Here is an 18,009-nt window from a genome sequence, read left to right on the forward strand (position 1 = left end):
GTGCATACTTAAACAACTTATACGCTTAGAATTAAATATATCGGACCATATTAAATATATCAATATATTGCGTCAAAAAAGAATTATAGAAAAAAATTCGGTAGAAACCTACTGGATCTGATTTGCTTTTGGCAGACACGTTTTTGTGCATACTCAAAGAGTTTTTGTCACCGAGAATCGCCATCAAAGAGATTCTCGAGCGAACAAGTCGCTTTTATAAAATAAAATACTGAGACTTTTGTCAAAATGATATACATATCATACTGATTCGCGTGTGCTTTTTACAACCAAGATGAAATTATTGCTTAACAATAACAGGCAAGCGTACGTATAACTCGTATACACGATTCTTAGCACTTAGGAGGAATAAATCGTCAAACATTAATATCGTCTCGAAAATAAAGCTCCGCGCGGCTGTGTGCAATAACCATTCCATTTGAAAATACTTTTTTTTTTACGAGTTTCTCTCGATGGACAAACTACATGAAAAATTCATAAATATCCTTTATATCTAATGTTTACATCCGTCAGAGCGTATTCAGCCCTCGTTTGAAAATCATGCACTCATGATCACCACAAAAACAGTGTGTATGTAATACCAAAATTTTTTTCGAGGACTGTATATATCCAAAAACTGGATTTTAGGAAAATTCGGATATAATCGCGATGAATCGGATGATCCGAGATCAATAAAATGTAAATACAATGTACTCTCGTACAAGTCACGTTCACAATACGCCCAAATACATACACACACACAAGCGCACGCGCGCGTGCACACACACTCTTTTTCACTCTATATATATCTCATACACACTAACATACGATTATATTGTATAATCTATAATTTCGAATTTCATCTGCAAACTTATATATCACGTTACTCTCTAATACCGTTTAAATTTACCGGCATTACTAGTGTCTTTATTGTGGTTGCTCGTCAAAAGTATGAAAAGTTTAAGTAAGTGATCGCAGATATCCCGAAGGAAAAAGAGGAGGCAGGTAAAGCATGTCTTACCAATGCTCCAGCGATCTTAGGATTGTGTTTCTTTTTTTTTTTTGTTTCTAAGTAATTATGGTTAACGCCTGATTGGTCGAAAAATTAGAATCTTCAATTTCTTCAATTTATTCTTGCGAACGGTAGAAAAACATACCGTGGCAACTTTTGCGATCCATTTGACATTTTCGGTGCTAACGTTAACACTATGGATACGTAAAGGACAGGAAAGGAGAGGAAAGAGAAATGGGGATCACGATTGAATTTTCGGCAGCATTTGACAGTGATAGTTTAGTGAATTCGCGGCACTGTTTTTCATGAGGATTGGTCGCAAAAAATTTTTCGGTAGAAAAATTTCGCAGTCGAAAAAATGCCACTCGCAATGCGGGGGTAGTATTGCGAGGGAAGTTCTCTCACTAGTCTTTTCTCTCTGCGAGAATGATACAGCCAATGCACGAAGTTTTTAATAAGGGCAACGAGATACGCGCTAAATAATTTACTTAGCAGTAAATACCATAAAATTCCATGGCACAATTGATGTGGGCTGGATGAAAGTGACCGTGCGGTGGCAGATGATGGTTTTGCATATATTGATGGGCTGTATATCAGTCCGTCGGCGGTTCGAGATAAGGTATTTCGCTAGTGACATTAAACGACTCGAAGTAATGATTCAGGAACTCGAACGTGGGTCGTTTCTCAGGACTGGCATCCCAGCATTGTAGCATCAATCGGTAAATGCTGTCAGGCAGCGGATGATTTAATGGTTTCGGCATACGGTAGCCCTTGTCCACTTGCTCGATCACTTCGCGGCCATGCATACCTGGAAGACAAAATTAACACGTCATACATATATAGAATCAAAATATAAACACACTAAATAATAATCATACATATAAATTATAAACATAAATACATTAAATAATAATTATCGCTGCACGTAAAGATGAAACAACGATACTCACCGGGATAAGGAACTTGTCCGTAAGTGAAAAGCTCCATCAGCAAAATTCCGTACGACCAAACGTCGCTCTTGATGCTGAATCTACCATAGACAATGGCTTCCGGCGCGGTCCACTTGACAGGGAACCTGCTACCCTGCTTTGGACAGTACTCGTCGTCCTCGATCACCCTGGCGAGACCAAAATCGCAAATCTTTGCCTTGTTTTTCTCGCCGATCAGCACGTTTCTCGCCGCGAGATCTCTGTGTATAAGCTGCTTGCTCTCAAGATACTCCATACCGGAGGCCACCTGAGCCGCGATGTATATCAAATCCTCAAACTGCATGTACTTGCCGTCTCCCTTCCGAAGGAAATCCAATAGACTACCGTTGCACATGTATTCTTGCACGATGTAGATGGGCTCCTCCTTTGAACAAACCGCGTATAACGCGACCAGATGCCTATGTCGGAATTGCTTCATTATGGCAGCCTCTTGCAAAAACGCCTCGGTCGACATAGTCCCCGGACGTAATGTCTTCACCGCCACTTCAATCTTGTTTCGCCACTTGCCGTAATAAACTTTGCCGAAATTGCCGTTACCCAATTCAGAGATCAACTGTATCTCGTTCCTGTTGATCTCCCATTTGTCGCGTAACTCAGGCCCGAGATCCCACATATCTGGCTGAGGTTTTGGACAGGGTTTTGACAGTACGTGACAGAGACCCAATGCATTCTCTAGATAACAGAAATACTTCCAACCATGAATATCATTCAATACAGAGACATTTAATTAATTTAACTTTGATTTCCGAAATTAATTCCGAGATTAATTGAAGAAAGACAAGTATAAATATCTGGAAACGTTTATTAAGACATTATAAATTTGAGAAGCACTTACTGCTGTACGCCATAACCAGAGCCGGTAAGCTGGAGAAGGTTTGATTGGTGGCGATAAAGAAGCCGCCATTATCGAGCGGTTTAATCTTATAATGTTTAACGTGATGACCTCTTCCTTCCTCCCAGTCCTTCACCGACAAACTGTAACCCCGGGGATTGTGCTCACTCGGCCTCACCAAGAACGTACCGCGAGGATTCTCGTCGACCAGCAGTAGCTTGCCCGCCTCTTTGCGCGACACATTTTCAAAGAACCAACTGCAAAGAGAGCGATACATTAGGTACATAAGAGAAAGAGCGAAGAATAGAACAGAAGAAATGCTTACTCTTCGCTCTCGACCGATCGCTCGACGGCTACAAAGTTCCAAGGAATCAGGCCTTCTTGCAGGGTCGTCAAGTGCAATACTCTCCACCAGTCCGGCTCAGAATCGTCCAGGACCTCCATTCGGTCACCTTTCACGAAACTAACGTCGGTGCTTTCCCGCGCCGTATAATTGTACAGGGCCACCACGATCTTGTTGGATCTTTGTGAGTGTGCTATATTGCGGAGAGAAGCAGAACATATACATATCTCATTAAATTATTCTCTGAGCAATGGAGAAATCAAGTAACTCGAATCGGTTAAAAGTAATTTAACTTTGAGGAACTTATATACTAAAGTGAATAGGAACCTTACTCTCGTTATTTTACTTAAAGAGCCGAAATATCTGGAAAATATATAGTCTCGATTTATCTACAGACACACACACACACACACACACACACACACACACACACACACATTGAATTTATATTTTAATTTTGTATAAAAAAAATAAAACTAATATAATTTTAATGAGTTTCACTCTTTGATGTTATAAATACGAAAAAATAAATTTGACATCAAATTTCATTTTTTTATTTTATCCTCAATAAATATAGCGATCATTTTTATGCGTCAAAGAATAATCTGATTAAAATCTGATATAATTAACCGATTCGAGTTATCGGGAGAAACAGTTAAAAAACAGATCGAAACAACACAACGATTATTAACGCCAAACAATTTAGCAATAAAATGTAAGATTGGATTACTTGCAACAAACCAAATTCTCTATCTTCGCCCAAACGGCCAGACGGTTCTACATAAGAACAAAAAAGAATAACATAAAATACACACATGCAGATTTAACAGGCGAATTCGTTTTACGGGGTTGTTGATGCGATATCTGTAGCTTACAGGGTGTCGGCCTCGGTCGGATAATATCCGCCCGAGCTTGCACGCCTCTCTGATTTGGGTCGGCGGTGTATCGGTCCAAGGAACCTCCATTGCTATGCTTTGAGCTGAGTCCCGTCTCTGCCTTCTTATAACCTGAACAGAGAGAAGAATCCGTCTCTCGTCAAAGGGGGACCGATCCGGTGAGAAATATGTATATCTTTTGTTTGTACGAGAATCTTAAGTAACAAACTCTCTCGACCTGTTTATGCACCGCCTGATCTAAAATCAATATTTTTCTTCAGAATTCCCGGAAGTTACAGGATCAATGTATAAAAATTTCGAATAAAATTAAAAAAATAGAAATTAGCAATATTCATATTTAAATTTAATTATTGTTTCTTGCGTAAAATTAAAATTACTCTTTTTATCCAATTTTTTTTATTTTAAAACAACTTTTTTTAAGTTCTTTAAAAAATTAAATTCGATTTACATAGATAGACAGAGAGAGAAGGGAGGAGGGGAGATTTTTCTAATCACTATAATTTTAATGCAATTAATAAATTTTCATGCAACTACGGTTTTTGCTGATGATTATTAAAGTGAAATAACGAGATAATTATTCCTATATATATATTTATATATATATGCATAATACATATTATCGAGATGGAGAGGGGGAGGCTAAAATAAACTCACCGATCGGTTGAGGCTCTTGCCGTTTACTGCAACACTTCCCCATGATGGATCTCGTTCCTGATCTACCTCTGCGCGGGTCCTACGCACCTTCTATCCTGGATCCATTTGCAGGATAAACCTCCATCGTCCGGTGAAACTCGGCCCGGATGGCTTGCAACGTGATGTATCGCTACAAACTCTCAGAATCTTCTCGCCAGTCTATCCATCGCCGTATTATCAGACCCGCCACTCCTGTAACATAAACCAGACAAGATCTGTCGTGATTCCGTGCTTATTATCACGGCAATAGTCACAGGACGCAGTGTCACGATGAAGGCTCATGAATTACAGTCATTTGACAACGGGAAGCGTTAATGCTTCGATGGAGTCGATGATGTAATTATAAAGTCATCGTGAGAGGACATTGCAATGATTAATTACAAATTACTATTATTATAGTGTTACTGATATCGTCATCGCACGATTTTCATTTATTACTTTTTATCGTTATTATTCCCCGAATCATTTCTTTATAAACGAATCAATTATCAAAATTCTCCAAGATAAAAAGCAATTAAAAAAGACGTTAAAAGATCAGAAATATTTATTCTATGCTAATTCTTCTTTAAGCATTTGTAGAAAAAATTTAGTATTTGTAATTAGTTTATTAATCTATTATTATTAAGAAATATAATTAATAATTTATTATTATTATGTTATTTATTAATTTGTATTTAGTTTATTTGTAAAAAATAAACATTTTAAAATGTACATAATTTTTTATTATACTATACGTGCTGAGATCAATCGACTTAACACAGACCGACAATGTATATTTTGATTATAAAACCACTTCGAGGGTGAAGATAATTTTTACCAGAACTCTGAAGCGACAAAGCAACAAAAGAGACTCCCGTAAAAATGCACGAGAGAGAGTATCTTTGATCGAAATTCACGAAATACTTGCGGCCAATTTAACGGAATATCCACCGCTGCTCAACCAAAGAAAATATTCATACAAAGAAGAAAAACTAATGAAAAAAAAAAAAAAAAAGAAAATTACGGTTACATCATTAAAGTACCCTTCCGATCATCTTCGTACCATTAAATGGAACAAACGATTTCGCTCGTTCACCCTCGCTGGCAACATGTACAGAGCTTTTAATTAAACAGCCAGGCCAAACAGAAACGGGCCACGGGATTTTCGAGGAGAGATCCGAGAATATATAGGTATATGGGGTGTTGGATAATGTGTGCGTCGTAATACTCAACGATATTGTCGGAAGGTATAAAATAATTTTTCCCTTTACACAAAAATGTAGCGAAATGTGAACTGTTCTGACGTTTAAAATTATAATTATCAGTTACAAATCTTTTTGCATGCCTATAGAGAATCGAAATTTTTAATTTAGTCAAAATCATATTTATTTATACTCTAGTATAAATTTTAAGCGCGCGCTATGCTTTTATGTATGTTTATATTGTGTTGTATGATTAAAGTTTCCTTTCCGCGATGCGAATTGATTATTGAATGTTTAATTTCAATATTTACGGTTGGCTTTAAGAAACCAATCTTTTTTTCTTTTTCTTTCTCTTTCTTTATTTAATATTATATCCCTTCTTCTTCTCTTTTCTATTAATTACACAAATATAAATTACATATTAAATATTTAAATATACATATAAAATTATGGGAAAAGTTTATACATATAGGTTCATCATATACAGTACATGCATATATATATAATACATGTTCCTTTTTTTGTCTCTCTTTTTCTGTTCTTCGTTTTCTTTAACTTTTTTTTAACTTTTCTTTAATTTAATTTTTTACAAGTTGTCACATAAACTGTCAAAATTTGACAGCTACAGACGACACGTGCGAAGCAAGTCGCAATAACGCACTTGACAACGAGACATCGAGACAATCAATTAGCATCTCGGAAAAAAGGCAACAATATGTAAATACAATAATATGCCTTTTTTAAAAGAGGGCCTCTATTCTTTTCTACAGTAAAAAAAAACAAAATTTAATAAATTGCGTTTGATATTTGTAAATATTGTAGATATAATAAATTCTTAGTTTGTTCAGATTTTAAATAAATCTTAATGCTCTTTAACATTCTTGATTGGAAATTAGTTTTATGATAATACTTAATGTTAAGGATTTGAAAAGTGCGAAAAAAATGTGTGGCGCAATTAAATTTTCATGAAGGGAGAAAATGATTTCAATTATTAACAGGCAATATGGTCGACCCTGCTTAACGAATGCGTCCATCAGCAACCATCTCCACGTTCACGGACACGAGAAACAATTGTCGGGGGGATCGATTTTGGATGTGGGTCGGTCCTACCCTAGTGCCAAACGCCGCGAAAGCGATGGCGTACGACCACCACGTTGTCTCTCGTTCGATTGGTAGAACTCGACTACGAGAAACCGCTATAGGATAACCCGTGTACACCATCGCTAGTCCCTATCTATGTTTGTATGTGTGTACTTATGCAACGGGGTAATGCATGAGTAGTGAAACGATCGATATCCCACGGTGTGTGTTCGCATATACTATACCATATACACTCACCATCCGGCAGAGCTTTTACGTGACGAACAATGCGTTTCTACCGTGAACAAAGACATATTAACGTTAGCATCAGGACGAGACAGCCTGATCCAGACCGTTGTCGATTCCCGTAGGGGATTCTTAAGTTTCATAAGAGAGGGGAAAATTGTAACAACTAGACTTAAATAGATAATTATCATAAAGATTTCACTACTTGTCTTATTAGAGGCAAAAATCAGTCGAATAAATTTTCCGCCTATTTTAAGTATCATGATTTCAAATTTATTATTGAATAATTATTGAGAATGATTGAGAAATGTCTCATTTTTTGTTTTGTAATATAAAAATTTGTAAAATAAAAATTAATTAAATGATCCTAAGAACGAGAATTTTAAAATTATAAATAACACACATTATGATTAAATAATAAGCTTGTGATTTGAAATATATTGTATTTTAAAAATTGCTTTTTATAATGAAATATTTATGATTATATTATTCCCTGTTAAAAGAGATTTTTGTAAATAAATTAATAAATTAAAGAATTATTGAGCATTCTCAATAAATGTATTCGGTAACTATTTCATCTGAAAATAAAAGACTATTTTTATCTAAATATAATATAATAATTCACACAATCAAAAGAGTTATGTTTTTAGCGCATTCTTTTATAAGATGAATAATGCGTAATTTCCCTATAAATCACAGCCACCATTACTCGTTACTCGTTCTTACTTTTACTTCCGCTTATGATTTCACGGTACAATAAAGTACTCCATCCTGTCTTGTACGATAAAGTATAACGACTAACACGTTTTAAAACGACGTGAGAATTTACCGGCCAACGACGCCGCGTGTAGATACTAACCATAAAAATAGATCGTAAAAGCAAGAGAGTTAGTTATCGCCCGATGCAAAGGCTCTCTCTCTCTCTTTCTTTCCCTATCTTGAAGTAACAACTTTGTTGTTTCCCTACAAATCGCACGCCAGCAACTTCCTATATCACCTGCATAAAATCGTAGAACAGTCAAAACATCTTAATATATTAAAGGTGACAATGGAGCACTACTTTCCATTGAAATGTCATGTACACGTGGAGCCAAAATTACCAGAATGCCAATTTAAAAAATGTTTCAATTTTCCTTCGTGTAATTTATTATTACTGATTTATACTACAATTTTATTTAGCAATCTATAATATAATTATTTATCTCGTTATTTTTTTTTTTAATTATTATTATTCATACAAAAAGTTATTTTTATAATCAAATTTTTTAAAATTACTTTTATTGTTTTCTCTCTTGGACAGAACAATTTAGAGAACGTTTTTATCTTTCAATTATTAAACAAAGTGAAAACATGCGTGCGCGCGCGCGCGCGTGTGCTCCCCTTTTGCTAATCTTATTTTCGTACTAATCGATAACGCTTACGCGTCCGAGGTAGACAAAGGAGCAACCACGATTGTGAAGTACAAGGTAAAAGTTTGCGCGCGTTGAAAGATAGAAGAGATGGTATATGTAAATCTCAAGTTATCTCGTTGACGTTATATGGATGGAAATGTAAATGCGTCATCTCTTTGAACATTGACTAAGCCAGCTATAACGCTTTAAATTGATTTGTGAGACATCTGAAGAACTAGCCTTTAATTCGTCATAGTGATTCATAAAAATGAAGATTATAAAGATATTTTATTGGTAGTAATAATCATATTAACTTTTTCCACTCAATTTATTTCATATATAAATCATTGTATATTATATGAAAAATAAAATATTGAAATTTCTTTCTACTGACAAAGAGAGAGATAACAAGCATAGAGATTACGTAAAGTTGGAGCGATAGATTACAATTACATATTGGAATCTGGATCGAATCGTGGAGTTTCGAAACTTCCGTGTGTCATGACAAGGATCACAAATGACTGTAATATCGAAAAGTACGAATCTTGCGGTTCGATTTCCGATTTCAATCAACAGTATTAATCTGCTACTCCATTTAAAGTTTAAGATTTAATTGTTTGTAGAAAATCATTTGAGTCCCGAAACAATTCGGATCAGCACATTTTATTTTAACGTTATATTTACGGAGCACTCTCATAACATTTTATTTCATTATGGAAAAAAAAATTATAGTAAATATATAAATTTATATAATAGTGGATATATAAATTTTAACGTATACTCATACTTTATAGAATTGCATTTTTTATTTAAAGTTCGAATTTATAATCTTAAATTAAATTAAATAGATTATATATAATGCTTAATTAAACCAATTTGCTTATAAAATCTGTAAAGAAACTTTAGACAATTCTTAATGCTTTCAGTAATCTTTTTAAAAGGTGTTAAATCGTGAGAAAATTTTAGAAACGTTTGCTTTTTCCACGAAGAAAAGGTTAAATTTCTTGTTGCAGCGAAATTGGCGGATTTCCATTAAAGATGTGTCGTAATTATAAAAGCGGAAAAGCTGGTTACGAGGAGCTTCTCTTTCGTCTTCCGTTCCAGCCAATGTTTCTCAATCACGCAGCAAAACGGAAATGCGTTATTGTCTATCTTTCCGTTTAGCGATAAGACAGACAAGAGTCTCTCTTAGTGGTACGACAGTACTTGTCAGTAAGAAGATGTCCTTGTCTTTATATTTTAATCCTCGCCGTTCGCGCTATCAACTTTCCTTCTCCGAGAGAAGTCGGGGTTTTCGCCAAGCATATAATTTATAAAACATTCATCGGGCTACAGGATGCCGTGACGGAGGTTTTGTTGCGTAGCAAAATGCACGTCACTGGATTCTGTTTTTCACGTTGATCTTTCTTACAAAAGCCCGCTTCTTGTTAGATCCTTCAGCTGCACAATGATATATTAAGCCTTGACGCACCATTTAATAGATAAGTTACTTCGCTTGAGAGATTTCGAAATTCGAATTAATGACGTTTAAAATAATGACTAATATAATAGTAATATAATACAGTGATTTTAATAATTAAAAATTAGCAATAGATCGAAACTGAAATTTTATTTAATTAAATTGACGGGCTATTGGAATGAGATATTTTATGTGCGTATAAAATTAATATAAAATTTAAACAAATACAATTTATTATCGCAAGAAATATTACAATGTGTAAAATAATATATGGAATATTAATAATGTCATACTATATGGCATGGTATAAAATATGCGCCATTGTGGAAGAATTAAATTTATTGAAAAGCGATCGCCGAAAATTAAATTAATAATTTTTAACGAGAAAATCTGTAATAATAAAATAATGCATGTAAGTAGGGATTAAATTTTTCTTGAGAATATTTTTAATATTTTCAGAGATCGACTAGAGATTCTATTAAAAAAAAAGAAAATGAAAGATTTATTTTTTCCTTGTTTACATAGCTAATCCAATAGAGATATATAAACCTATCATTCTTCATTCGTTGTTACTCTACAAATAACCATAATCATAATAACAGTGTCCTCTTCAGAAAACTATGCCGGACGAACACACAAACACTAAAACAATAATAAAACTTGAAAACTTTTGCTCTATATAATTCCACGCAAGCGCGCGGCTAACCGGAGAGAAAACCTACTTTTATCATTTCCGACAATGATGTAAAAACTAATATTCTACATTGCAGTCGGTGTATATTTTTAGTCGAGCTCCCAAACAATGGAAAATGACAGATGCTTTCAGGGAATTCAACGAGTACATGCCAACAAAACTCCCACTACGAATTAACGTCACGGTAGGAGAAAAAGGAAGAAAGAGGGAAACAGAAAAAGACCAAGAAAAAGAGAGTTTAATCGTGCAGGTTGCCGTGAAACCCTAGACAAAATAAGGGTCTGATATGCGTTCCTTCATGGTTGTTCCCGCGTGCACGAGGATGCGACAGGACGCGCGTACTTATTGTCAGAGAAGGAAGAGGGCTCGACTTGCCACCAGTCATGACTGACAATGAGTCACGTAAGATCCATGAGTCACGGGTGCACCTCTCAGGGATCGAAGAATAGACGTCGTTAAGAGGTACCGGCCTGAAAGAGAAAGAGAGAGATAGAGAGAGAGAGAGAGAGAGAGAGAGAGAGAGAGAGAGAGAGAGAGAGAGAGAAAGTTCGGTGCGTTTGGGTCAGTCGTGAGGCCCAGCAAGGCTACTTTGGACTCCTTTGTACCAGTTTATCGGTTACTGACACGACAATGCGACACGTGAAAAATAGAACGTTCAGAGATAAGTCATAAAAACGCGAGGTAAAGACATCTACTTTCAGTCCAAGTGTGTCGGGCATATGTCTTTTTGCACGTAGCTCGAAGCTGGAGAAACGCATATAAAAGCATGCATAGGTATCTTTGATAAAGTCCCTCCCCATCAGTAATAGTCGAGACACTTTTTGTTTGTTCTTTCTTTCTTTCTTTCTTGATATTTCAGTGCATAATCTCTGCAATTTATTCTTGCATGTAAATCAAGAAGATAAAAATGTTTTTTCATAGTTATTAACGTGTTAAAAACAAATGTAATGTTTATGTCGCGACAGAAATATTATACCTCAACGCATATAATTATTACTTATATTTATCATTAATTTATTCCAAATATTTTTTATATAATGTATAATAAAATTATATTATATTACGTTATGTGGATTAAATGCAAAATAAAAAGTAGAAAGCTTAATTTAAAATTAATTGGAAAATATATTTTCCTTTTGATTGTGACGATTTAAAGATTTTGTTTAATTATAGGTTTAATTAGGTATAAAAGTAAAAGCACGTGCTTTATTTAGCACGCTAAATGAAATAGGAGAATTTGTAGGTCATCTATTACGAGACTCTAGAGTGTCATTCTGTCTAGATCAAGACATTAATAGTCAAAAATGAATGAGATAGTCCTAAGCCATCTCGTATATAAAATACTGTTCCTTCCTTATCTCGTGAATTACGTATCTCATTTAAATGGAACGGCAAATCGCTTTACTTCTTTCTTTGCTCGCACCGCACCGAACTGTTCAATTTTTCTTCTTATCCGAGCTCGATCCAAGCGCGGGGAAAGCCGTAGAACGCGTTTTGAGATACTCCAAGGCCTCGTCCGGCAGTTAAATGGGATCGACTTTGCTTCCATTCTCGTCGTTTTATATTCTTGCTTGACTGTCCGCCTGCCTGTGCTCTGCTTAACGTGTTTCGCAAACGCGTACGTACTTATATTCCGCCTGTGTAAAACCAGACACTTCCCATAGCTTTATCTTCCGCACAGGAAAAGTCGAGGAAAACGAAAAACTTGAGAAATAATCCTGGTCTGGGAACAATCCAAAGCCGAGACACGCGACCCTTTTCTTTTTAGCGCTTTTAATCCGATAGCGGTATTCTTCTAACCGCAAATTTTTTAATTTAATTTGAATTTTATGTTTTATATTAATTAAATTGAAAGATAATATAAAAATCTAGTTTTTAAATTTGTATCTCATGAATTTAAATTGTATCTCGTAAATTAAAAAGTCTTAAGGCAGTGAAAAGAAACTGAAATATATATAGGTGTATACATAAATACATATAGACTAACATTTTTGACATATTTTTAAATTACCTTGATTTCTTTTTATTATTAATATAAAATATCGTAGTGACGTAGGAGAGCTTTTGAAATTATTTACCAAATCTTATATTAATATTATTAATATTTTAAACATTAAAAACTATATTTTCTCTGATTTATTTCTGTTTTTATCGGAAAAAATTGGAAATCTTTTACCATCTGTTAGGAATTTAGTTTCTGCTTTTTGTTGAATAATCGAGCATTTGACGTTTGAAACTTCCCCGCAGCGTTTCTAGGAGCGTATTCCGAGAGAATTATAAACGACTGGATGGCCAACCTTCCGAGGGATATTAAGAATTCAGGGAGTACCGCATGGTTCGCCGCACGTTCAAGCATATAGATGTGAGGAAGCCATTATTGCGCGTTACGATCTACTACCAGCTACCAATAGTTCTATACGATATATCTACGAGCCGAATACTCCGAATATTTCGCTCGTCGCAGACACTAAAATCTATGAAGCTTGTTATGGGCTATCAACGTCGGGGTACATCGTTACACTCTACGTGTTAATTATAAAGCTTAATTAATTGCCCGCAAATTACCGCGTAATAGGATACAGAGTACTTCATACCTATAACGAGCCACTTTCCGTCTATAAATTCCGTGGAAAGTCAAGTATGTCGAATATTAAAACGAAATTATTTAAATTCTTTAATAAAACTAGATGTTATCGGTGACAAAATATAGTCCTGATTAACTATCGATATTGTTTTTCGCAAAAGTTAAAGGTAATTTTTTTTCCGCATCGAAGCTATCGAAAAAGATAATCACTCTTCACAACCTTTCACATTTCGATATTCGATATCTTACAAAGTAACTGAGTCTCTCAAAGAAATTTCTGTTGAAGGCCACGTTCAGTTGAACGATTGAACGATAAATAATGCTATATAATTTATAATTTATAAACACAAAGAATAATTAAAGCGCTTTAATATCTTTATCAACAAATTCCTTATAAAATATAATACCTACAAAATTTTTCCAGACATTATATTATAATTTTCAAATATTTTCAATATTTTTTTCATCCATGTCAAACAATCCATATAATCATCTACTAAAAAAAAAAAAAAAAAAAAAAAAAATAAATAAAAAGCCATTAATTATTACATGTAATTATATCACTTTGAAGTTTCCGATAATATCGGATATTCCGTTTCAAATATTCGAGTACGAATCGAACGCGAACAAATCGGTTTAAATAATCGTTAATAATTTAAAGGGCTCTACGGTCGGTAAGTCGTATTATCCCGTCATTGCGGTCGAATGCTTAAGAATCGACTTTCACATACCGCCGATATCGAGGACCCAGAGCTAATCGTAGCAAATCTATGCGCGAGCATAAACGGGCGGACGCGAAAAACGCGGCCAATGTCGAGAAGGTGTCGACGGTGTCGACACGATCGTTGCATTGCATCGTGACAGGCAGGTGACGGTGCACCGTGCAGACTTGCAGACGCGTTAAATCGATTCCTTTATCCAGACTCGAGGAGCGAAGCGATTAACTTTGTGACAGCGAGCAACATGAGGAGAAAAGATGCGAAAAAGGGTGAATAATCGAGGAAGAAAAGAGAGAGATTCTTGAACAAGAGCGTATATGACGTAACAAAATGTAATAGACTTACAATCGGAAGGTTTTCTTCTCTTAAATATAAAATTATTATTTTTTTTTAATTTCTGATTCAGATAATAAAAAAATAATAATTTAACGTTAATGAGATTATATTATTTTTTTAATATTCTTTTCGTTATAAATTATAATATGTTAATAACAAAAAAAAAACTGCGATTGTAAAAGATAAATCTTTGTAAATGTTTTGGAAGATACTAACTATACGACTGAAACAAGTTCGAAAAGACACGCGGGGCAATTTTAACGCGGGGGTGGCACGCGAAGCGCTATAACGTGGGGTAAATGTCTCCCTCTCTCTCTCTTCCATTGGGCCGTGCTAATGCTTCGAATCTGCTCGGTCTTCCGGCCAACGCGCCGACAAAGCTTTGATACCCTCGTACAGTCAGAAAAAAAGCTCGCGGAAAAGACCGAGATGACTTAACGGAAGGGAATTACCGGAGGGAAACGCGGACAACGAGATTGAAGAAAATTGTAATTATGTGTAAGATAATTTTAAAAATACTTAAAAAAAAATTGAAATTGTGCAGTAATAATGTATATAATATATATGTATGTGTGTATTGATATAAAGTAATATGAGATACTTAATATGAATAATATAAACTAAAACGGGATATTTAATACATATATAAAATAATGCGGGATATTTAATATACAATAATATAAAATATTATTTAATATTTAATAAACATAAATTCAATTAATACGCATTATATTTGCACACCATATTATATCAAAAATCAGTCATTATTCGATAAAATGTCAAAAAATTCCATTGAACTCCATTAAATTGTTCACAATTTCATTTTCAAGATTCATAATAATTTATGTTAATTGTTAAAAAGTTGTTATTATTAGATGAATTTAGTGCACTGATTTACGCACACAAATATCAATAAATTACTGATTCAATATCAAAAGTACCACGTTGCCAAACGATTCTTTCGCTTTTAACGCTCTTGCATTTTTAAACATCCATCTGAAGAAATGTGAGGAAATCCGGAAGTAGGTTACGAACAAACGGCTGCACATAAATTCCCCGGGCACGTGTAAATTACGCGTAGTGCACGATTCGACGATATTTTTCTCGCGACATGTTGAACGCGATATAAAATATTGACCCGCATTCGCGCTCGCGTCTTAATAAAGAGCGCACGCAATTGCAATTTGTCGACTAGTGCGATCTCTTCGTGTTGCGAAATTCCGCGGATTTTAGCATTCCGCGGAATGCACACGCGAGAGTTCGCGCGTAATGCAGTTTCACAGTGCATGCGTGTACGCATAGTCGGCGTCAAGCGGCAAATTCTCACGCGCGATGCATTTCGCCTTGCTAAACGTTTTTTACGTTTCCATTCGTCGGATCGGATTTTCCATATGCACGGAGAATAATATCGTAAGGACGAATATGTACACGGGAGGGCTGCAGGGAAAACTCTCTCTCACCGAGGGTAGAGATCGATCGATGCGCTCTTGTCGGTTCGCCCGGAAACTCCGTCCAGAAATAAGCCAGCGAGGGAAGAAGACGATGGGGCGCGGAGAGACGAACATGGCTTTAATGATAACTCGTACGAGGGTTCGATCAACAATTTTATCTTTTTTTTCCCCCCTCAAAGTCTCTAACTCTAACGTCAATCTATTCCCGAATTCATTTTCTAAATTATTATTTATTATTAAGTATTATTTATTTATGTGATGCACTTCCAATGTCAATTGAAATCATCATAATGTATTATTTTTGATATTGTAAATAAACAGATTTGAATTTTAGTAAATAATTCTTGAAACTATATTAATTTGAAGTTTTTTCTCCTGGACAAACTGAATTCCTGTTAAAAATATTCTTTATTATTTATTTATATATCCAGAGCACGTATATGTCATATACATTATTACTGCACAATTAAATTCTTTCTTCAGTATTTTCAAAATTATTATCTTACACACATTTGAGAAATATTTCCTTCCAAAGTCGCCAAATTACACATTTTACTTTTCCCATTACTGCACTGCACGTAGCAGCTGTATATTATTTACGTGCACTTTACTCAAGACAATATTGCGCGTCGCTCTTCGAAACGAGACGGTTGTCATAATTTTCGGATTATAACACGATCGCCCGGACAACCTATCGTGGATTATTGGTGATTTTCAGGTTTCTGGAACACTCGAACGCACAGTTTCAAAGGTCGGTGCCCTGTTCCTCTCCTGGCGCGACTAGCTTACACGTTCATTGCTCGATATCCCGAAGCTGTTGTTAGGTCAAGCTTAAGGCGACTTCCTGGCGGGCGAAAACTACAACGGAACTCGCCGTTGAATTGACGTTGAGCTAGATAAGGCAATCCTGGTTAGAGATAAGTTGGCAAAAATTATGCAATCGATACACTCATCAATTCTCAACGAAAATGCATTTACCGTCTTGCCTTCCTTCTCTTACGAGACGAATCTAGAACTCGATTATTTAAAGGCTTTATAGCCAGATAAGCATACGAAAAGTGCCCCCGATGAGTTTTCAAATAATACTTGGCTTGTCATTTCCTCATTGTAAAAAAAAATTTTCCTCAAAATTTCAGCTTCTTAACTTTATTATTTCCTGAGTTATCGAGAAAAATGTCATTTTCAGTTTTTATTTTTCTTTTCTGTAAATATTTGAGATGATCTCGTATCAATCTTTTTCTGAATATTTATCAACGAAAGACACAAAAAAAATATTTTTTTATTAATTTTTTTATTAATTTCGAATAAAAACTCGATTTTTAAAAAAAGACTAAAATTAAGAAATGGCCTTTTTAACATGTTGCTTTCGAGGTTCAATCATCAAACTTTTAGAGAATATTCTTTTTATATGTCTCAATACTCTCAAATTTTTTCAATTTTTTCGAGTTGGTGCAACATAGTAAAAAACAAAAAATAAAAATCTTTTTTTTATTATTTTTTGATAATAGCACGGAAAATTATTTCTTTTTCTCGTAATAATTATAATAGTAATAATAATAATTGTAATACATTTATAATTATACTACAGGACAGAAATATTTTTTATGCAAAAACAATTTAAAAATTGTATTTGTGAACATTGTTTTTGTATAAAACATATTTCTATTTTTTATAATTATTTTTTATAATTACTATTATATACTTATTACAAGAAAATAAATAATTTTCCGTCCTCTGATCAAAAAATAATAAAAAAAAGATTTTCTATTTTTTTCATCACGTTGCACCAACTCGACAAAATTAAGAAAATTTGAGAATACTGAGACATATAAAAAGAGTATTCTATAAAAGTTTGGTGATTGAACCTCGAAAGGAACATGTTCAAAAAACCATTTTTTAATTTCAATCTTTTTTTAAAAAATCAAACTTTTATTCGAGATTAATGAAAAAATATTTTTCTTTTTGTGTTTTTTGTTGATAAATGTTTAGAAAAAAAATCGATATGGGATCATCTCAAATATTTACAAAAAAAGAAAAATAAAAACTGAAAATAACGTTTTCCTCGATAACTATAAGAAAATAATAGAGTTAGGGAGCTGAAATTTT

General features: G+C 34.4%; 1 protein-coding gene across 5 annotated transcripts in view; it reads right to left on the minus strand.

Annotated features, from left to right (window-relative positions):
• Nucleotides 1-1,467: 1,467 nt before the first annotated feature.
• Nucleotides 1,468-18,009, minus strand: part of Src64b (Tyrosine-protein kinase Src64B) — a 37,417-nt gene continuing 20,875 nt past the window's right edge. For 2 of the 5 annotated variants that reach the window (XM_072897187.1, XM_072897189.1), the window contains exons 2-7: nt 4,724-4,954; nt 3,989-4,180; nt 3,156-3,366; nt 2,834-3,087; nt 1,960-2,670; nt 1,468-1,817 (exon numbers count right to left, since the gene is read on the minus strand). In XM_072897187.1, the coding sequence (XP_072753288.1) occupies nt 1,603-1,817; nt 1,960-2,670; nt 2,834-3,087; nt 3,156-3,366; nt 3,989-4,180; nt 4,724-4,766 (1,626 nt within the window). In that variant the 5' untranslated portion in view covers nt 4,767-4,954 and the 3' untranslated portion in view covers nt 1,468-1,602. Of the gene's footprint in view, nt 1,818-1,959; nt 2,671-2,833; nt 3,088-3,155; nt 3,367-3,988; nt 4,181-4,723; nt 4,955-11,155; nt 11,284-18,009 lie in introns of all 5 variants that reach the window. The other 3 variants (XM_072897188.1, XM_072897190.1, XM_072897191.1) reach the window with 3 other exon arrangements.

The sequence above is a fragment of the Anoplolepis gracilipes genome, chromosome 8, assembly GCF_047496725.1.
Source record: "Anoplolepis gracilipes chromosome 8, ASM4749672v1, whole genome shotgun sequence".
In the NCBI taxonomy this organism is placed as follows: domain Eukaryota; kingdom Metazoa; phylum Arthropoda; class Insecta; order Hymenoptera; family Formicidae; genus Anoplolepis; species Anoplolepis gracilipes.